This window comes from Athalia rosae, chromosome 2 (genome assembly GCF_917208135.1).
Source record: "Athalia rosae chromosome 2, iyAthRosa1.1, whole genome shotgun sequence".
In the NCBI taxonomy this organism is placed as follows: Eukaryota; Metazoa; Arthropoda; class Insecta; order Hymenoptera; family Athaliidae; genus Athalia; species Athalia rosae.
The window spans coordinates 11,793,605-11,815,152 of NC_064027.1; the positions used below are offsets into that span (position 1 = coordinate 11,793,605).

Sequence of the window (21,548 nt, forward strand, 5' to 3'; positions counted from 1 at the left end):
TATCACCCACTCTGGAAATTCATATTCAAACCTCAATCGTCATAGACAGTTACATGGTATATTATTATACATACCTGACTGTATACATACAGCAGGCTCAAATCAAGATATGCATCAGGCTGACCTGTACCACCTTTCTATTAGCTCTACGTGTTCCATAGAACCTACGCTCATGACTTTGCATTTTCATGGGAAAGAACCACGGCAAAAATTAACATATAGATATATCTGTAAAGGTGTAAGTAAGATATGGGTATGCATTAACAATGAACGACAGAAAAGTTCTTAGGGTTTTTACTACAATGCATAACATATGAGGCGTTTTATATCATTTAAATTCTAAAACGTGAGCTCGTGTTATTTTCCGCAAACGGAAATCCCTCAATTTAGCACCCCGGGTTTTTTTTTCAATTTTTCTTACATCTTATTTTAGTTGAAGCGTGGAGAGTCGTTATGATTCTTATCTTCTCCTGTCTTCTGCACGTCAAGTGGACAAAAATCTTTCAGAACCGGTTACCTTACATTTCTTTTCTTCTTCACTTCTTTTTTTCTTCCCTTCGGCGAAAGCTATATGCATTTATAATAATGAATACCTGCTAAATAACTTTCAAAGTTTGAACAAATGACGCACATTTTTCTTTCACAGGTTCTGGGACATTGCGGGGAAAACTGGTATAAATTTTATGTATTTCCTGAACTGGCGGTCGATTTGTTTACGCAAAATTTTAACATGAAAAAAATCGGTGTCTATGATGATATGCTTCATGACGAGTTATAATAAGATTACATGTTTATCCATTAATCAAAATAACCATACACAGTTTGATAGAAATACCTGATTTCTTCAAATCAAAAGGCGATGTAACGATAATTTATTGACGTTCAAATGTTCAACCGATAATTAATCTAGTTGGACTATAATACTTTCTATTATGTTACCATGTAAGTTATATACCTAGTTGTTCATCGTTAATACAACACGCAAGTGCCATTTCGATTAGCTAACTAATAGATACACGACGGTTATTAATTTATGCATATTTGGTTAATCGCAACGCCGATCGTATAATAGGCATAGATACACCGTAATAAATCCGTAATAATATGGTAGATGTGCGTTACGCAGCGTCTATGATATCAATCACGACTTTTTTCTCTCACACCGACAACGGGTTTCTTTCGCGTCAGTACCGATGATTTTGGTATTGGCGTGTCTTACATAAATCTATGAATTTACATTACTTCCACTCTTATACATAATAGTCCAAGAGGTACGGTGATAACACTGACCAGGAATATCCAAACATTTTGGCAAAGATTTTATCATTTTAAGCGGTCCATTGGACAAAAAACCAGGTTTACCCCTCTCCAGAAATCTGCACTGACGTCGGTGAGGTAACGAAGTGTCGAAAATCTGGTTTTTGAACAATCTCGTGATTTCCACCAGCTAAAACGATCCCATATAGAATTAAAAATGATGACATTCAATATGAATCTGCGTTGATCTTATATTTTTTTTTTATCGGACCGGTACTTTTGGAGTAGAAAGCACGCGGTAATAACCCAAACGATTTTTGACAATTGCAAAAAAACGAAGAAATGGACTAGAATTATTTGGTGAAGTACTTCATCAGTTCTAAAGAGATATGTATCTGAAACTACTTTGGTAGCACGAGCAATAAAAATGAGATATTGCCAAAAAAAACGATTTTTCCTATCTTCGCGGCCTCGCCGAGGTCGGCGCAGATTTCAAAGGAGAGGAAAATCTGTTTTTTCTGAAACGCCACCCCATTAAATCATTCAACACGAAAAAATCTTTGAGCTTACATTTTTTTACTGTGGTTTCGGCTTTAAAATCGCAAGAATCTGAAGGGCTTAATTTGCAATGTAAATCTCCGATTTTTTTTCGATTAAATCAAAATCTCTTTTTTCAGTTTAGATAAAATTTTGAACTCAAGAATCCGAATCTGCTAACTAAATTGATCGAGCGATTGAAATGATTATAAATTCATTGTTTTGGAATCGGAATATTATAGAAACCAATCGCTCAAATATTTAAAAAAAATGTTTAATATTCGACTGCAGAAAAAGTAAAAATTCGTAGACTTTCGCCTCTAATTTTGTCGATTTTCGGAACACGTCTTCACATCGATTAATTATTCTTCGTACATTTGTAGGGCTGCAAATGGAAATAGTGATAAGGTATAAGCACAAATTGATTAATGCAGTTTTGTGCTAACAAAATTGTGTATAATAGACGACTAGACATTGTGAATTAACGTAAAAACAACTATTGAAGATCATAGTTCAACGATCAAACTAATTATATGCTGGGTGTAATAAGGAAAACACATTGTTCAGTATTATAAAGTTACACACATATAATGTTATAAGAAGTTTATGGCCATCGAAAGATTCTTCTCAATATTTTTCTATCCTCCTGATATAATTCCTTCGAAAATTTTTTGATCATCCCTCTTCAATCAATCGGAAATGGATTGTCTTTAAAATTCGGACCATTCAGTAGAATAATATATTCAGCGAATGATGTCATAAAACAATCCTCCATCTTTAAAAGTGTAAAGGAATTTTTACATTCAACCATGTATATACCTACAATAGAATTTTTGAGTATATTACAGCTATACTACGCTCCATACATCAATAACAACCGATAATTCATTCAGATGCAAGCCCGACACCTCTCTTCCTGTCTTGCAGTTAACATCCGGTATCGCTACGAGTGAAGACTTCTGGGATATTGTGAAAATAGCGTGCGAAGTTCAGCGTGCCGGAAGTAACGCTTGCTGTTACTACCAATCACCAGTCGACGTACGACACCGCGGAAATTCGACATATCAATCCGTTGACTATTTCTTCAGTCAACGATGAATTTGCCAATGAATTAAAGTCGAAAATGTCGAGTACTATTTCACCAGTCTGTGCCCTACCAAAATCCACGCAGTCGTTTGAGCGAATGCTTGAAGCAATAGATCTCCGGGAAATGGACGTTACACGAGATATCAATAGCATAGGTTCGGATATTTTCAGCGATGTAGCCACCGAAAACTATCCAACGTGCTCAAAAGAGAACGAGCATGATGACGTCTTTGAAAGCTCATTGAATGATATCTTTGCAACATACAATGATCTTGATGGCAATAAGCCTATTGATCTCGACTCGCAACAACCAGTTCCTATGCAAGACAATACTTCTGATCGTAGTTTGGACTACTACAGCCTCTGTACAGAATGCAAATGTAATGCTACCGAGCATAGGCTAATTGAGTTGGCTGATGTCAGCACAATGGCTGAGATTGAGTTTGAAACTGACGATAATGGTGGTATCTCGCAAGCCCAGGATTTGTCACCTCTGACTGATCAAACTATGGAATCAAACAATTGCATTTCTGTGCACATCTCATCTGGGCTGTCTGCTGATTCAATGAAGAGGAGTCCATCTGCACAGCTCTCTTTAACTCCTGTAAATCCAACCAAACAATTCAAGAATGGTCCACTTGTTATCAATGTCAAACCCATACAACAAAAGTCTGATGATAAACAGTTATCTTCACGAAAACGTTCTCTTGATGCTCTTTCTCACCACCTTGAAACACCAACAGGACAATTGCTTGACAATGAATCCAAGAAAACCTGTCTGAACCATGTGAATGAGTTTAAATTCAAAAGTAGTATTTCAGCTGCTATTACAGAAAGCAGTAACTGGAAAAGCAGCAAACTTAACATGACACGTAAACTCTCAGAGCTGAATTTAATCAGTAGCTCAAGACCGATAAAAGCAGTTACAGACCTTTGGGTTACTGGAACCAGAGACTCAGGGGCACATGAGAAGGCTAGTAGTAACGATAGTAAGAATGCTACTCAACATGTTAAAGTAAAACACAAATGTTTTACCGTTTCTGATTATGATGAAGTAACCAGAAAACCTTCACTAGATATTCCAATATTAGACCAAAATGACTGTAAAATACTGGAGCTGAAAAAAAGCAAGGAAAAAAGTCTTCCAACTGATGAAGTAGAGCTTCAAAGTCCATGGTTCTGTGAACACACTTCAAATGAAAATGATCAACATTCAGTGAATGGAAAATCACTGTCAAAAGGTGAAAATGATAAGCAGATGAGTTTGGAACCTGATGCATCTACATTCAATGGTAGTACAATTGAAGAAATGCATTACATAAATGATTCAATTGGGATAGATCATTTAAATGATAATAAATCAGTTGATGACAATGAAAGCATTCTATCACATAATAATTCTACATTCAGCCAGTTCACAATTGAAGAAGTATATATAATGAATGATACTGATACTATCAACTCTATAAAAACCTCTGCAGTAATCAATAAAACAACTAATAATACGACTAGCCCAATAGAAAATGATTCATTGGAATATCGGGCGAATATTGAAGTCAAAAAAACTACAAATACAAAAGTTGATACATCTTTACCACCACAGATCATCTTGGAGTCCAATGATGTAACAAAAAGGACTGAAATGACCGATAATGATACTGAACTTTGGGATTATAATAACAAATATCGGACCGAAATCGCTGATAGAGCTGTTGGAGATACTGGTGAAAAAAAAATATTAGGTTCGCCAACAGATCTCAAACTACGACTTACACCCACACCACAAAATAATGAAAGTTTGATGCAAGATGAAATGATACGGGCAGATATTAATCCTCTGAATTCAGTGCAAGAGGCCAAAGGCACTAACTCATCTATACATTCACAATCTAGAAATACAAACATTCTCGGGTCCTCGGATGACTTGATTTTAGAATTTTCAATAGATTCAAGGAATGAGAACATGAATATCACAATCGAAGATCAGAAAGCTAGAGAGACACAGGAAACTAGTTCTATTCATATAACTGAAAAACCTATTAGTATCATCATATCACAAGACAGAAGCCAAAATAAAAACGAGACCAAACTTCATCCCACTAGTAGTACTACCGCCAATGTAGATAGTGGTCCTCTTGGAAATTCTGTTCTCCCAAAAGACATTGCATCTGTAAATATGCATCCATCCAATGTACTTGGAAATTTCTATCTGAAAACTCTGCCAGATCATCTGTTAGGTGAGACTAGGAAGGAAAATATCAAAATAATGGACAAAATTTTTGTTCCCGACAATCCCAAAGTTGTTGTTCCAAATCTGACTGGTACACAAAATACAAACCCTCCGAAAAAAATCTCCCAAAGTCCACCGGCAGATTTCAGTTCACAATTCTTGACCGAATCGCAGTTGCAGAGAATTGATCAAGAGACTTGTACAAAAGCTAGTTCTATAATCATGACTAATTTGGGTAATATTCACCCTAGAACAATAACAGAGGAGCAAGAAGTATTCTACAAACCTGAACGAATGAATCTGTCTGCTGAGAAAGATCCCAACTTGGATATACCAAATTGGGTAAAAAATCCTGTTCCTGAACCAGACTATGAGAGAATCAAACATTCATTGCACTTGCGACGACAACACATGAAACAAATGCTCCAGGAAATACTCAGACTAAGGTATTCAATTCAGTTCAATATTATTTCAAAATGTAAAAAATAGCATAGTTTTGACTCTACTCAAATAACTAGAGATTTTTATTTCCAGCACTATCATTTCCAAAATAGGACGTATACTCAATGCTGATGAAAGTGAGTACACTCCAGAACTAGCACCCCGTAATTTAGAAATTCCATCACATTCCCCAATAAGTGGAGCAAAAAAAAGTTCAAATAACTGCTCTGCAATCCAGAGAGTTTCTGTTGACACACCAACGAGCGCTAAACGCTGTAGTAATATGATGCCGGACAATATCGAAGATGGGATGTTTTATCGTGCACACTTGAGAAGATCAAACTATGATACTTCTTCTAACAATCCGAAAAATAGCAGACAAGTGCCATCGAAAAGTTACACCGACATGAAACCGATTATTACTGGAGTCCACAATCGCACCACAACTAGTCTCAGAGGTGATGAACTTTGTACGTCTGAGAAAAGTATTGAAAAGTATGATGTTCCTTCCATATTTTATGGGCAAGGTGATGTGACTCTCAATAATTGTAAAGTTCCCATCAAGCATGTGCAATTCGATACTACCAAAGCTCCAACCTTTTACACTACAACCAATGTATTCAATTCGTTGGAAAATGAAACTACAAAGACTGAAGTTTGCAAGAAAAATATCTGGTCCAGTACCGCAGAGAATTGGAAGCCGAAACAAAAAACATCATTGACAAACCAAGTTACTTCAGAGACCAGTCAAATAGCTCGAGCTCAAATGAACATAGGGAACCAGTTGCAAGAAAATACGTTAAATACTTTACTTTTTCGCAAAGATGAGACAGTTCCGAATAAGAAATACAAAAATAATGATTCACTCTATACATCGAAAAACGTACAGCCTATTAATAATAGAGCAATATTTTATTCACATGATAAACCTTCTGTGTCGTCACACAATGCATCTTCAACCAATATGTATACAGGATTACCTTACAATACCATTTCAGACAAGACAAACCAATCATCAAGACCTGTGAAAGTGGAAGATAATCCAGTTTTTTCAATAAACAATGTTAATGATAACATTTTCTACGGCTGTAATACAAGAAAGCGGGTGACCTTACAAAATCAGTAAATATACATTTTTTCTCATCCAATATCCGGTATAAATGTTGGTCATTCAAATGCCCTCAAAGTCGTCTCTCTGTAACAATGTAACGCATTATGTCTGTAGAATACATATCCAATTAATGATAAACCATAAATATAAACTAAAATGATATTGAGATTTGTTTGACAATATGTGAGAGTTTATAAGATAGTATGTTATAATAACAATGCCCACCATGTCATTGTATTCTAATACATGTTTCCTGATTGCTGAGGTGTCAACCCACGTCACAAAGTCTTCCATATTCCTAGAAATACCAAATTACATGTTGATGACTGATCACACATGTTGAAACTTCTGAATTATTCGATTTATCCACCAAACAAAGTAATTATTTTTAAATACTCCTTTTAAGTTTATTAAATAATAATGTACACAATAATCAGAAGAGTTGAAAAAATCAAAGTTAGGTGTACTGTATATTTAGCAATGATCAAAAAAAATTGAAATACCTTGTTACTAGGAAGGCTGGGTCCTTCACAAGCTCTGTTCCAACTCGCACATGAGCTTGCTCGATAAGTTTTGTTGCCATTTTTATTGTTTCGCTCATTTTATTGCGAACCATGACAGCAGGTAATCTTCTTCTACAAAAACAGCTGGCTGTAACTTTTTCACAGAGAGACAAATCCCATTTAGAAGGAATGAGTCCCATCATATAGAGCTTCTCTAACAGCTGAGCACTTTGCTCTATTCTAAATGGATGGTTTGCATCGATCTCGTTGATTTTTCTAGCCAATTCTCGAATCTGACGTGACAATTTATTGTATCTGAAACACGGAATTGGGATAGCAAGTTTGATCTTAGACATTAATTTCTATTCATTTTTCCTAAACGAAATATCTACAAAGCTTCCCCTTCGAGTTGACAGATTAGATCCACGTGCGTACTTGGACTTACTTGGTGTAATCTTCTCTTTTCTGTATCTGATAACGTTTCAGAACTTTGACCTCGTGTAAATTATTGTCAGCTTCCCACAAAATAAAGTCTACTTTTTTAAGCAGTTTCTGCTCGTGGTATTTTAATTTTCTGACCATGTTTTCGTGTTTTAGTCACACAACGCCACCAAAATCAGAGACGTTTCTCTTGGTGTGAGCGGTGATGTGACCCTCCCGGGCTTCTCTAGCTATTGCTGTAACTTTGACGTCAGCAGTAATGTGTAGTTGTGTGTCGTAGAGCGGATCAAAAATTTCCCGTTCTCTCCACTGATCTCTATAGTTCTCTCTTCCTATCGCTAGCGCCATCTTTTGAAGCTGACATAATCCTTGTTTTAATATGGTCTACATTTTCTATGTAATGAACTGGCCTTTAATACTTTTCATCAATTATTGTCTCTTTGGAATTAGGATCATCTGTCGATTTTGTCTCCCATCAATTAAATTTCGGGTGAACATTCTGTATGACTAGTCCATTGTGAAAGTTGCCTAGCTGGCCGTGATATTTCAAATGACACATTGTTGCCAGATTTATCAACGTGTGAAAGAGAAACAAGTTCCAACAAGATCAAAGTGAGGCACACCTTTCGAATTTAAAGTCACCGCGGAATCAAAGTTATTTAATTTATTAAATCCACTAATCATGAATGATTCTAGAAACACATCCAGCAAAAACAGTTTTACTATAAAAACCACTATGTCACGTACGTACATACATCCAACCGAAAGTGGTTGTCGATCTATTATTTTTCTACAAACCGCGCTAATTGTAAGCCCTACAAAGTTGACTAATTTTTTCTTACAGCTAGACGTGAGCCATCTCATGCATACGTACACACGAGATTAGTTATCCGGACAATTGGACAATGATTAACTTGTCCAATTTCCATGTATACCTGAGTGCAATGAATATTTTTCGGCAAGTATAGACATATATTTAAAAAATATTTTTCACGAAGTTTCTCACTTCAATGACACTTTTTCAGTTGGTGGACCATAGTATGATCATCTAGGCATCAGAAAGCTTCCATATGAATCGAATTCTGCAAATAGCTTGGATTAAAATTCAGAAAAAAAGTATTTGTCAAATCATTTACTAAAATTTAGTTAATCGTCTCAGTAAAATTTTAGAGAGCTAAAAATCTTTGCCAGTAATACTTATGTTTCTTACAGTTGATCGTTCAATGACTGAAGATTTGAAGAACGAAAGAAGTTCGGATGTCGCGCCAATTGCACAGCTGTTTATGGTCGTTATCAGCCAAGTAATGGGTCAAGTGTCACGAAATTATCACATAAAACTGTGGTAACTTCAGACGCCGGAGAAAAATGATATGTGCTAATAGGAAAGTTGTATAAAAATTACCTTCCACATAATGAGATTGGAAGGACTCAAATAGGAATGATTGTGGCTTGTTATAGGTGAGTACCGTATAGACGATGGATAGAATAAATTGCGAATCCGGTAACAAACGTAGGGTTAAAAATTGACACCTACGCTTATAATACATTTGGTACGTCATACGATATTGACAGTACTCTAGCAATCTGACTTGTATTATAACAAGGAACCATCTAGAACATCAAACATTTTTCTAGGATTCAAATCTGACCATGCCGCTTTGTTGACAAATACTACAACGGCAAAGTATATAGAAAATAGAGAATGTAACCACATATGCATTTGTTTAAATTGAGAGTGATTTGGTATACTACGATGATTCACTCAGCTATAAGTTTGGCAACGCCGGTATTAGCCAGACAAGTCCCATCATGCATCGTGTTCGCAGAACGGTCGAGGAATAAAGGCCACAGCTTGGGAAGCGGGGAAAGAGGCGCCCCCAGTACCCCTCCGTCCAGAGAGTTCGTGAGTGCTAACTCGCAGCAGGAGCAAAGGACGGACAGTCAGTGAAAAGAAAGCAGAGGCGAAGGGGGTGTGTGCGTTCGTACTTCCCGTCCCGATGTGTTGTTTATGGACAATAACTGTGTTAAATTTTACCGTGATTAAACTAACGATAGAGTGAAAATGCCGCCAAGTATAGGACTGAACCTTCGTGTTACTGGTCACTGTAATCAGGGTGGCCGAAAATACATGGAGGATATGTTTAGCGTGGCATACCAGCAAACAGCCGACGACAAAGACCTCGAATATGCGTTTTTCGGTATATTTGACGGGCATGGCGGTGGCGAAGCCGCCACGTACGCCAAAGAAAATTTAATGGATACTATTGTCAAACAAAAGAACTTTTGGTCTGAAAAAGATGAGGATGTTTTAAGAGCAATCCAAGACGGATACAATAACACCCATCAGGCTATGTGGCGACAGCTCGGTAAGTCGTCGGGTTACCATCCCGCGCTATTCCCAATCCTCCCACTCTTACCCTCTCGTACCATCCATCCCCTCTTCCCTCTTGGCCTACGTGAGAATGAAATTTAGGTTATGTAACCCATAGGTAACCTCAATTCGAAGTTTCACCAAACTTATCCATATCCGGAGTAGGGCTGGAACTGAATATCGTTGTTTTTAAAACAATTTTTCACTTTCTCATCTGTTCAAAACATGTGCGTAACTCGCATCGTGTAATATTTTTTATTTGGCAAAACTTATCTATGTTGGTATTGAATATTTCCACCACAGATAAATTGCTACTCATTTTCGAAATTTGAACAAATAAAACAATACCTGGAGATAAATGAATATTGATACATTGTTACCATAGCTAAAGAATACCAAAGTCTGAAGAAGCCTACTTGCTTATTTGATTGTTCAAGAGACTAGAAAAATCTAGCAATATATGAATTTTGGAAAAATCCAGAAAATATTCATAAACACTATCATTCATTTTTGTTCAGATAAATGGCCAAGAACAGCTTCAGGTCTCCCTAGCACCGCTGGAACGACAGCAAGTGTTGCCTTTATTCGTAAAGGAAAAATTTACATCGGACATGTTGGAGATTCTGGTATTATTCTCGGCTATCAAGATGATGGAGAACCACAATGGAAGGCAAAAGCTCTTACTAAAGATCATAAACCTGAAAGTACCCCAGAGATGATGAGAATTCGAGCATGTGGTGGAAAAGTCGTTAGCAAATCTGGTGTTCCTAGAGTTGTATGGAACAGACCACGAATCGGACACAAGGGACCTGTTCGACGTTCAACACACATCGATGAAATTCCATTCCTTGCTGTTGCCAGATCATTAGGTGAGATACTGAAGTCCACATACCAATATGTCATGCTCAAATTTAATAGGTAACAGATAAATAACATTTTAAATTGAATACAGGTGATCTTTGGAGTTATAACTCTGAACTCGATAAGTTTGTTGTTTCCCCGGAGCCCGATGTTGCGGTTGTTGCTGTAGATGTCAAGTCTCATCGATGTCTGATATTTGGTACTGATGGCTTGTGGAATATGCTGTCACCACAAGCTGCTGTTGCCATTGTCCAAGCTGCGGAGAGGCATAATGAAAAACATCTGATCGCTTCACAACAAACTGGCAATGGGGTACATATTTGGAAATTTGTGAAACTAGTCGACACAAATTCAATTTATTTGTCGACCCATCACTTCCAATATTTACCTAGTGCCTTTGAACTACCTTTATTTGCTATTTCAGTATGCAGATGTGCAAATGTGGATCAATCCATCCAAAAGTCTTGTGGATCGAGCTCTGGAGAAATGGTTGTCGACTAAACTTCGAGCTGATAACACCAGTGTTGTCACACTGATGTTGGACCCACCTGGACCCTCCCGAACTGAGGTAAGCTATCTTGTCCAATGGACTACAGATATCTGCCTTGATTATTTTTCAGATAATAACAACAACGAACTCATCCAAATATGTCATATCCTAGCTGACGCCCTGATGGTATATTGTACTGGTTTTTAGGTTCTGCTGGGACAGAAAAACTGCAAAGAAAAAGAGCACCCTGTATCTCCCAAAGGAACTCCCCGAAGAGTAATTCTTTCACCAGTTCCAAGTACTTCTGAACCATATGAACCAGAGCCAGATTTCTCCACCAAGCCTCAACCTCATCCAAATTTATATCCAACAAAGCCACAAACACCAGTACCAAATTTTACCAAAGATGAGTCAAATGAGAATGAATCCAAACAACCAGATTCATCTGACACTGTTGTCGATGCTATTGGAAAAATCACAGAAGTGGCGAATATTCTTCACAGAGAAGAACCCACGGTAGCAAAACTTTTGGCAGAACACAGTAATGTAAATACGAAAAGTGAATCGCATGATATTCGTTCAGCAAGTAAATGTTTGGAACAACGTCACGAAAGTCCCCACAGAGAACTTCGCAGCCGTGAGAGTATACAAGTTGCTGAAGTTTCATCGAGTGTCTGTTCCGATAATGTAAGCTTTGAAGATACCAAATCAGAAGACGTTTCGACAACAAAATTAGAGAAAATAGATCAGCCTATACGTTCCAAAAGGATACTTGACTACAAATCAAAAGAAAGCACTGGTACTACTACTAATTTACAAAAACTTATACGACAAATGCCAAGACCCAGCAGAATAACTGATGATAAAGCCAAAGAAGAATCAAATAATTTGCATCACATGGTTAGACAAAATGCATTTAATGGGTCTTGTGACTTGAAGACTAGTACCAATGTTGCAACGAAACGGAGACACAGTACCTTGGCACCGGCTGAGGAAAGCTGCAGTTCAGAGCCTAGCTTGAAGAGGCGAACACGATCAGAGGATCAAAGAGTGCTTCCGATCGATGAGAATGACCCAGCAAATCAGGGTAAAGATAGTCACAGTAGATTATCGTGGCCAGATAAATGGAAAATGGGGGAGGGATCTGAAAATACACGGACCAACCAAAGAAGGAGCCTGGAAAAAAAGGCAACCCCAGTGAAAACCATCAGGAGACCTTCTATAAATGGTGGGAGTCGATTACAATTTAGACGAAGTTTCACTGTTCAACGTGAAAGAGTGAATATACCAAATCCAGCTGATCTGCCACCACAAAGATGGTTACGGTCAGATACCATAGCGGCTACTCCCATAAAAACTTTACGCTCGAGAAATGTCGATATCATGGGCCACACGGTACCACCCCAGATCGCCAGTCAATATGGAATTGTAAAAGCGAACAGACTCTCGCTACCCAGCAAATTAAAACAGCCTCCATCTTCGTCTGGTTTGCCACAGACCCCGAGCGGGTCGGCTATAGCCAAACGGGTGAAATCTTCTTACAATCCTAGCGCCAGATCGTTAACGACGCGTTCTAGAATAAAGCGACTCAGCAAATAAAAATAACTCATCATTTAAAAAACCTTGTGAGAAAATTCTTATTAGGGCTAGATTATCCATCCCAGATGTGGTTGTAAGTTGACCAACGATACTTGTATTTCTCGTTCAATTTTATGAGCCACATGAATTCGACCTTTTGTACACACAGGAGAATATACAAGACACCTTGTAAAAGTTTTTTTCAGATGAGTGTCAATGAATCAAGTTTGATGTTTATAAACTTAAAACAAAAACGAGAAATTTCACAAGATACAACAGTTTTTAATATCAATGAATACCAACTAAAGAAAACCGCAGGAGAGTAACCTTGCCCTAACTCTATTTATAATAATTAGAATTTTTTTAATTCCCTACATTAACCTACTTCATATTTCACGGTTATCATTCTAGTATGAAATTTACACCTCACTGTGCGTAGTTAAATCTTGATTCGCTAATTATCGTATTCTACAAACACTTTGTTTTTTTTTTTTATTTTGGGAACATTTATGTTGTTACAGTCGAAAAGTAACACTTCGACGTTCTTCTCCAGATCCATTTCTTATGATATTTTAAACGAGCGTTAACATTTCAAAAGTAATGTTGAGAGAGAATATTAACAAATTATTTATTGTTTTTCTTTCTTTTTTCTAACACTTTTGTGATTATATTTGAAAAATTTTCCGTATCAAATGAGTTGGAAAATAAATTTTTACTTGCCTATAGCTAGTATATTTTCTTTCAATTCTCTTTTGATATTGTGTTTGACGGATACTGTAATTATCAACCTTGTAATGGTAATAGAAAGATATCGCGTTTTTCTTTCGAACACTGCTAATTGATTTTGGATAGAATTCAGAAAGAAGTGTATTTTGAACTTGTCATTTTGTCCAAAGGTGAAATGAACCGAATGGAACCATATATGATGCGGCCAGCCTCAGCTATGATTCTATTTTTTGTATTCACTTTGATGATGACCCAAGCTTATGTGCATTTTCAAGTTTACCGTACAGTAAGATCTCGATCACAGTTTCAATTGAAGCTTGACCAAAGCTCAATGTCTGAAATCTAACACCATTATATCACAGTAATTCTCGTTAAGTATTTTAGGCAGGAAAAAATCTAACTTCAATTAAATATTTCCACTTGATCTTGATCCATTGCATTGGTGTGGATACCCATTTCATTACTTGAGGGAATTTAAGAATTAAAGATAATTTAGTCTCTTTTCCAATGATTATAAACCAATTATCTTTTGTTTCCTTCTACATGATTCATAGAAATATTCTTTCAATTGTACGCTATGATGCATAGTTTTAAAGTATCTTTTTTCTATATTTATGTTGGTGTTATACTGCGATAATATATATAATATATATTTACTACCAAATCTTGTACATTCACTGATTTGCCTTTGCTGACAGTAGAACGAATTTAGTAGGAGCTTTGTGACCAAGATTAGTGAGTAATATGTACAATTAAATGATAACAGAGCGTTGTTGAAAGATCGATATTTATGAGAGAATGAAATGATTGTCTTTTGTAGAGTGGCGTACAGACATCTGTTGTGCTTCCATTATTTTTTTCGTCATGAAATTAATCAAAACTATTTATCAATCATTACATATTTTACTGGGCTTATTCTAGAGTCAACCTCGAATCATTTGGCTGCAATCAAATGACTTGTTTTTGTCAGCATTGCGATATTTTTAACAACCGTTTTTACTTCAATAGTTTTTTCAAGCATATCAATTTGGCCTTTGCACAAAACTTTGGAGTCATGTGTTACGAAATTGCACTTATAAAATTGTAGAGACTATGTATGAACTATTATCCTTTGATTTGAGGTGCTGAAGGTGGCGAGGTTTTCTTGTTTTGCTGAAAAATATATCCGATTAATTCTAACGATTGTAAGTACCAATCAATGATATAGGATTCACAAAACAGTTACAGCACAATCGATGTCCGTGTCTGCTGTAAGTCATTGTTAATAGATAATAATTAAATTAAGGAACATTTTAAACTTGGTATATAAGAAAGGTATATACGTTGTGTATGAACAAATTTCAATCACGAAAAAAAAGAAAATGAAAATGTGCCTATATGATAGTTACCAACTGGATACAGAGATCTAAGTTGATGATTTCTATACTGTGGATCACAATGATTGCTACACTTATGTAGAAGAGACACATCTATTTACAAACAGGTGAGGACGTGAAATATATGAGTATTTTGTAAGAATGTCAATTTACTGTAGTTGAAACACGAATTGAAACATAAAGGCTTATCGTTTATAAAAATCTATGGAAAAAAGTGTGATTACATTACGTTTTCAACTGTATATTTTAATTAAAATAAAGTCGATTCTTCAGAAAAATACTGGTTCAACCTGTTTCTCAATTCAAATATCTCTTTTGTGGAGGTTTTATGAAAACCGCAGTTTCAGCTTAAGGAAAAGTTGAAACAATCCCGAAATTCTTGGGAAAAAAGAACTTTCGTTATCGGGTAAAAATGTATGATCCAGTTTAAAACCGTACATACTAGTAAATCATGCAATCGTGCGCAATAATTTTAAAACAGTTTCTAGTAGTAATATATTTCTTCTAGGCATTATTGATTACAATAACTTTTATATAATTTCGGAGAATCTATGATATCGAACAAGTTTTGTGGTAGTACCACGGAGTATACAATATTATAACAAGATTGATAATATAATTTGATGTGTACAATATATGAAATTCTGTAGGTGCTTATATTCGACAATCGAACTCAAGCTATATTTTATAATAAATATCGCTAAACTTAATACTTTTCATTCAACAGGGACGCTTTTACTTTGACATGGTTTTGGCACAGACAAATATTTCTTTCGCTCAAAATAATTCTATTGGAAAACATTCATAAGTGAATCTATACACTAAAGATTTAGACATGTCAATCTATTGACATCAAAAATAAATATTGACAATTGATATTAATGAAAAGACGTAAAAAAAGTTTTGAGCAATATTCGTGAAATTATTATTATTATTATTATTATTATTATTTTTAGTCAACACAATAAAGGTCAATTTGAATAAATACAGCAATGAAGGTTGTGGATGCGAGTGTTTCGTAACGATTATAATGATTAAAAATGCGTACGTTTGTGAATAGCGTTCATATATTCTCACTTCTATATTGGTGTCATCCATAATAATTGAATATTGACTAAGTTAATTATTCAGTGAAATTCATATTAGTAAAAACATACAGGACTATTTTACCAAATATCAACATTAGCTACAGTAACCCCAGATCATTGTCGCTATGATACTGGATTAATTCTGTGCAAATTTGTCCCGTATACTCAAACTGTCTTAGGTAGTGGAAAAAATTGTCTTAACAGGTCTGCTTCAAGTGATTTTTTTTCATCATAAAGAACGGTAACTTTATGGTTCTTGTCAAACATACCTTTGGTAAGCCTATTTATATTACAAATTACACCATTTAAAAACCATCCAGATCCAGCATTTACACCTGTCATTCATATCTCTTTGCTAAAGATGATCAACTGACCAATTAATAACTATACATATATCACTGATGAAATATTTCGCGCGATCGAGGGATCGAGTTCCTAAATAACGTTTGTCATATTTGATAATATTAAAATCACAATTCGTAGACCAAACACTGCTTACTATTATGGTTGCGGAATGTTGAATTTTCATGCAGGCGCCCTAAATGCTCATATGTAATGCTCAAAACTTATTTCATCATACTATATTGTATTTTACCGAAGACAATATCATAAAGTATTAGTGAACTTTAAGCGATATTGCAATTCTTATTCTGTGTTATCCTGTTGCGAATGACAATCGATTTCACTACTTGTGACGATATTCATTTGGAAATCGGGGAAAATTAGAAAATTAAATTGGTTCTGGACCTTAAAATGCTGAAGATGCGTTTTTCTTAGCTGATCCTGATAACGCAGCAAGCTGACGAATTTCATGCACTATTCATCACCGTATTTGAATGGACATTGATGTTAAGCCAACAAGTTAACTTTCAAAATAATGGCGTTGCTTGACAATAGAAACTATCCCATAACTACTTATTTCTATAAATCACTTTCTGACTAAGAATAGCTTACTTTCAAAATGAAGCAAATCATACGACGAGCTGATGAATTTAGTAAGTTCAACAGTTAAAGCTGCCAGTGTCATCTTTTTTGAAGACATGCTAGCAGTCTTACCAGAAGTCATGCTAGCTGTCAGTGAATTTTAAAACGATGGTATCGCTTCTTCTTGTGGTTGCATCGTCTAAACCCTTGTTTATACTGCGGACACATCTTCGCGTCGAAATAGTAATTCCCAATGAACAATATCATGCGTGTTATCAAGATAAAGTTCACACGAAAAAGTTCCTGAAGAACAAAGGTTGAACTGTAAATTGCCATGAACTTTTTTAATTCAAGAACCGAATATAATCCAAACCTGGAAACTGGAGGGCATGGGAACGTGCCACACTTGATTGGAGGTCTGTCAGCAGTCACTGGAAAGACTGGCGTTTGACATGTCTTGACACATTCGAACTTCACTTTTTTCATCTGCCAATGCTTCCAAGATATCTAGTAAAAGTTCCCGACTTAACTGTTTTAGTTTTGGTAAGCGAGCCACCTAAAAATCAAAAGCGTAATATAAAGGACCATACTGACTTAATCAAAAAGGAGCTGTCTGAAGTGTACGATCAATTATTAAGTATGTCAGCAAGTATGAAATATTTTCGAAGAATCCTAGGTTTGTAACGCATAATAGGTATGTATACCTTGCTAAAATGGTGAACGATGAGATTGAGGGCATATTTCTTCATATCGATAGCCTGCATCCTATCCGCAGCTTCAAGAATTTGTATAACATTTTCAAATGTGACATTCATCTCAAGATTTTGCTTGCAGAAGGCTTGTAGTCGATTATTCGTAAATCCATAGAATACTGGCGCGGTGAATAAATATAAAGAGTCTTCAGGAGGCATCGATACATCTGCATAATAAATGTATCTCAATAACGAATCGAATGATTCTTTCGAAGGAATCATCTCTCCTATTTGAATCTGGAAACATTCAAAATCAGTTTTGTATCAGTTTTAAGTGCTAGAGTACCAGTAAATTTGGTTTCATGTCATATACTAAAAATATGGTACATAGTATGCTACAGATCAATGAGGATGATGGTTGTGTGTACTTACGTTGACAATATTGTCCTCAGGCATAAATGACCGGAACATGCCTTCAAAATAACTGCATCTGGCAGCAAGGATAGCCTTGTGCGCTGGTATTGGCGTACCATGCAACATTAGGGTAATATCACAGAATTCACTACTGGCACTTGTTAAAAATACTTGCATGTCTTGCTCCAATGTTGTTCCCAATACATGGATATGCGCAAACTCTGAAATGGGATAAAAGTGTTATCTCAAATAGAGTGAATACTGAATGTTATTTTCAACAATAGAATTCAATATTTGAGAGCAATACAATGCAACTCACAATTTGAATTGTTCATTATCTGATTCCTTTTAGCTATAAAACTTATCTGAGAAATATGCCTACCCGTAGATTCATATGACTTGAGGGAATTTCTTGCTTGCGGCATCTGTCGTCTTCTTATGACCTCAACCATTAATGGTTGATCTAATGTTTCAAACTCCTGGCTCATGACAATCTGATTATAATTACTATCCTTGACGACGAAACTTAAACAAAACTCTTTAATAAAATATAATTTCAAAATAGCAGCATTATGAAGCGCTTCAAGAACATTGGCATGACTTATAGTTGCTTCCAAATACTGAACACAGAGTTGTTCTAGTCTTTTCATATGAAACTGAACAGCCAGTCTGTAAACGTCCATCATTAAAAGAACAATTCTGTTACTTAATGGATCTTCTATTTTCTTTGTGGGGTCTATTCTATCAGTGTATATATAATTCAGCACCATTTCAAATGCTTCGGGAACTGCATCTTTCAATTTAACTTCCAATAACGGTAAATTTTTTACGGGTATATCACTGGAACCCAACACTTTTTCATGGTGTTTTTCTCTTTGATCTTGTGCCTGCGTAATTCTAGCTCTTAGCCACTGAGATCGAGCGGCAACCATGGCAATGTGAGCTGGTATTCTTTCCTCACTTTCTCCAACAATGAATTCTACATCACAAAATTGTTGGCTACTAAGCAGCCTCCCAAAATCGTCATGTAATGTACATTTAGGATATGATGAGAACTGGAATCTGTACATCTCACCGGATCTGACAGTGTTATCTATAGTGCCTCCAAAAATAAACATAGCTTCACCAATTACAGCAGCAGCATGGAATAATCGTCCCGATGGCACCTGACTATCCGCAGATGATAATATTACACTCCAGGTTTGTGTGTCCAGGTCATAGCAATGTAAATCATTGGGAAGTGTGGAATCTGCCGTTCCACCAAAGACGTAAAGATGTCTGTCAAAACTAACCATTGTATGACCGTAACGACGCGCTGGCGGAGGTGGTGCTCCCCTCAATATGTGTTCTGTAGAGATTCTGGTCCAACTATTAATTGATAAATCACAGCAAAATTTACACATCAATTTTGAAGAAATAACAAATCAAATTTTGCAATCTGCAATCAGGTATGAGGAAGTACTATTTTGTTTATGGTCGACTTCAATGACTCCTAATTGAAATCGCACAATACATGTTGCTCATACAACTAACCGTTTTTCTTTGAAGTGAAATTGGAACAAGCTATTCGTTATTTTAGCCCCACTTTGACCACTGAAAACAAACATAGACTCTCTGGCCACAGCTACCGGAAAGTTGCAGCATGTTGGTGGACAATCTCCGGATTGAGAAACTTCCTCCCAAACTCTCATATCTCCTGGCTATAACAATAGTCTTAACATTAGATAATACGCCGTGCAGTGGATTAATAACTGGGCAATCATCATGTTGCACATTTATGCACGTTTTATGTAACTCACAAGCAAAGATATGGTCCACATATCATTTAATCTCGCATTCCCATCATAACCAGCAAAAATCCATAGCTTATTGTCATATACCGCAGCTCCATGGGCTGATCTGGGTACTGGCGTTCTGTGAAGATACAGGATATTATAGGATGAACCTCACCTACATTTTATGTGATTTATTTGCCACACATATGCCAGTGCAAATTTTAGTAAACTTACTTTCCGATGAATCTCCACTCTGTCCATTGACCGGTTTTGAATTTGTATTCAAATAAATCATTTTTGTTAGTCAAGTTTGAATTTGAATGAATGTCTCCCGTATATCCTCCAAAAACAAACATGGACACGTCATGAACAACTGCAGAGTGATGATATCTTGGAGCAGGTGGAATCCCAATGGCAAATGCTCGCCCCCAAGATTTTTCTTTAACGTCAAACCGTAGTAAGTCATTAAGCATAGTTTTTCCATTATCTCCCCCGAACACGTAAATAGCATCTTTGTAAGCCACTACAGTGTGCTTGCTCCGTCTGAATGAAAACCAATTAGAGTTTAAATACCATTGCACACCCAGAGATAATTGGTCAACACAAAAATATCGTTGAGATCTTTGTTAATATGGTGGTAACTACAATGATTAGGCCAAAAGATCGAAAATTATCCCATGCATGAAACTGAGAATTATCAACTGTCTGTAGGCTGATGTACAGTTGAAATGTGTAGAATCGAAAGCATAAAATTATAAAATTATTGCCAATGTAGTAGCAGGCCAATCGAGTGCATGAATTCGGAATGGTGGTAGCGGCTTTCAAGATTCAGTATGAGTGTGTGTGCATCATATTAATTGCCATAACCTACAAGATTAAATTAATTTAAATGAGTTAATTAGAATCGCACCTTGCTCCAACAAATTCTCTGCATTCTGGCATTTGCTGCCATCGATGAACGGTTTCGAAAGGTCCAAAATCCAGGGTAAGACACTCGGCTGTTGCTATGTTATCCATTTTCGCGTGAGATATTCTACAGATGTAAGACTTTTACACTTAGGTTTGAGATTTTCTTATACGATTCTTCGACATAACTTTCGAACTGAAAAATGACACCCACCAAATCATACACAAGAGGCAATAATACAGTATATTTCCACAAAAGAATGGTCTACATAATTCTCATGCTATTGTCACGTTTGTTATGTATCTTGAAGCAGTGTCTCGAAGTGTCAAAATCAGGTGGATGATCTATCATGGCCAATCAGAAATAAGTAGTGTCGAAGCGCGAAATTTCTGACCATTCGGGGAAGTTGCTTGCCAAATCGATATTTCATTCTGATCGGACTTGCGTGGGATATTTGACAAAGTGGGGGTTTCATTCATGGATCATCTGATATCTACAAAATACCTTGGTCGTATGAATGAAAAAACACAAATCCAGTAATTTTTTGAAGCTAGAATAAAGTACAGAGGAAAATCCTTTTGAAACGCGCGAAACTGACGGCAGAATATAAAGCAGAGTCAGCATTGAGTATTCATACCAGTTTGTATCAATATATCTATGCTTGTATCTTTTCCATCATCACTGCAAGATATACTCTGCAGAATTTAAGTATCCTGTAAAACAAATTTCTGAAATGCATT

The 21,548-nt window shown here is 36.2% G+C and overlaps 4 protein-coding genes across 7 annotated transcripts; 2 read left to right on the forward strand and 2 right to left on the reverse strand.

Annotated features, from left to right (window-relative positions):
* Nucleotides 1-2,589: 2,589 nt before the first annotated feature.
* LOC125499889 lies at nt 2,590-6,677 on the forward strand. Its single transcript, XM_048649975.1, has 2 exons — nt 2,590-5,556; nt 5,645-6,677. The coding sequence occupies exons 1-2, from the start codon at nt 2,918-2,920 to the stop codon at nt 6,675-6,677; spliced, it is 3,672 nt and encodes a 1,223-aa protein (XP_048505932.1). The 5' UTR covers nt 2,590-2,917.
* On the reverse strand, nt 6,445-7,887 carry LOC105683164 (U3 small nucleolar ribonucleoprotein protein IMP3). Of its 2 annotated transcripts, XR_007276926.1 has the most exons (5): nt 7,611-7,887; nt 7,166-7,480; nt 6,888-6,960; nt 6,667-6,746; nt 6,445-6,573 (listed from the first exon to the last, which is right to left on the reverse strand). XR_007276926.1 is itself a non-coding variant. In XM_012395590.3 (4 exons), the coding sequence occupies exons 1-4, from the start codon at nt 7,745-7,747 to the stop codon at nt 6,723-6,725; spliced, it is 549 nt and encodes a 182-aa protein (XP_012251013.2). In that variant the 5' UTR covers nt 7,748-7,887; the 3' UTR covers nt 6,445-6,722. The 2 variants fall into 2 exon arrangements, 1 of the variants encoding a protein (XP_012251013.2); XM_012395590.3 differs by having other exon boundaries at nt 6,445-6,746.
* Nucleotides 7,888-8,925: 1,038 nt separating this feature from the next.
* Nucleotides 8,926-15,286, forward strand: LOC105684936. 2 transcript variants are annotated; one of them, XM_012398686.3, is made up of 6 exons: nt 8,926-9,064; nt 9,242-9,972; nt 10,496-10,846; nt 10,930-11,150; nt 11,263-11,406; nt 11,536-15,286. In XM_012398686.3, exons 2-6 carry the CDS (start codon nt 9,669-9,671, stop codon nt 12,925-12,927), a joined length of 2,412 nt encoding a protein of 803 aa, XP_012254109.2. In that variant the 5' UTR covers nt 8,926-9,064; nt 9,242-9,668; the 3' UTR covers nt 12,928-15,286. The 2 variants fall into 2 exon arrangements, with proteins under 2 accessions (XP_012254109.2, XP_048505936.1); XM_048649979.1 differs by having other exon boundaries at nt 8,928-9,064; nt 9,433-9,972.
* A 189-nt stretch (nt 15,287-15,475) lies between these two features.
* LOC105685156 (leucine-zipper-like transcriptional regulator 1) lies at nt 15,476-21,424 on the reverse strand. Of its 2 annotated transcripts, XM_048649980.1 has the most exons (10): nt 21,022-21,424; nt 20,812-20,934; nt 20,136-20,444; nt 19,926-20,040; nt 19,660-19,826; nt 18,509-19,494; nt 18,145-18,347; nt 17,725-18,009; nt 17,394-17,576; nt 15,476-17,323 (listed from the first exon to the last, which is right to left on the reverse strand). In XM_048649980.1, the coding sequence occupies exons 2-9, from the start codon at nt 20,916-20,918 to the stop codon at nt 17,442-17,444; spliced, it is 2,307 nt and encodes a 768-aa protein (XP_048505937.1). In that variant the 5' UTR covers nt 20,919-20,934; nt 21,022-21,424; the 3' UTR covers nt 15,476-17,323; nt 17,394-17,441. The 2 variants fall into 2 exon arrangements, with proteins under 2 accessions (XP_048505937.1, XP_048505938.1); XM_048649981.1 differs by having other exon boundaries at nt 20,136-20,340; nt 20,812-21,424.
* Nucleotides 21,425-21,548: the final 124 nt, after the last annotated feature.

Bases quoted from the DNA above. Each gene is read 5' to 3' on its own strand.
- LOC125499889 (XM_048649975.1), top strand. From the start codon at position 2,918: ATGTCGAGTACTATTTCACCAGTCTGTGCCCTACCAAAATCCACGCAG. The intron at 5,557-5,644 runs GTATTCAATTCA...TTTTATTTCCAG, and splicing joins CAGGAAATACTCAGACTAAG to CACTATCATTTCCAAAATAG.
- LOC105683164 (XM_012395590.3), bottom strand. From the start codon at position 7,747: ATGGTCAGAAAATTAAAATACCACGAGCAGAAACTGCTTAAAAAAGTA. The intron at 7,481-7,610 runs GTAAGTCCAAGT...TCCGTGTTTCAG, and splicing joins AAAAGAGAAGATTACACCAA to ATACAATAAATTGTCACGTC. The intron at 6,961-7,165 runs GTATTTCAATTT...TGGTATTTCTAG, and splicing joins CCAGCCTTCCTAGTAACAAG to GAATATGGAAGACTTTGTGA.
- LOC105684936 (XM_012398686.3), top strand. From the start codon at position 9,669: ATGCCGCCAAGTATAGGACTGAACCTTCGTGTTACTGGTCACTGTAAT. The intron at 9,973-10,495 runs GTAAGTCGTCGG...ATTTTTGTTCAG, and splicing joins GGCTATGTGGCGACAGCTCG to ATAAATGGCCAAGAACAGCT. The intron at 10,847-10,929 runs GTGAGATACTGA...AATTGAATACAG, and splicing joins TGCTGTTGCCAGATCATTAG to GTGATCTTTGGAGTTATAAC.
- LOC105685156 (XM_048649980.1), bottom strand. From the start codon at position 20,918: ATGGATAACATAGCAACAGCCGAGTGTCTTACCCTGGATTTTGGACCT. The intron at 20,041-20,135 runs GTAAGTTTACTA...GTATCTTCACAG, and splicing joins GAGTGGAGATTCATCGGAAA to AACGCCAGTACCCAGATCAG. The intron at 18,348-18,508 runs GTAGGCATATTT...ATCCCATTTCAG, and splicing joins CAAGTCATATGAATCTACGG to AGTTTGCGCATATCCATGTA.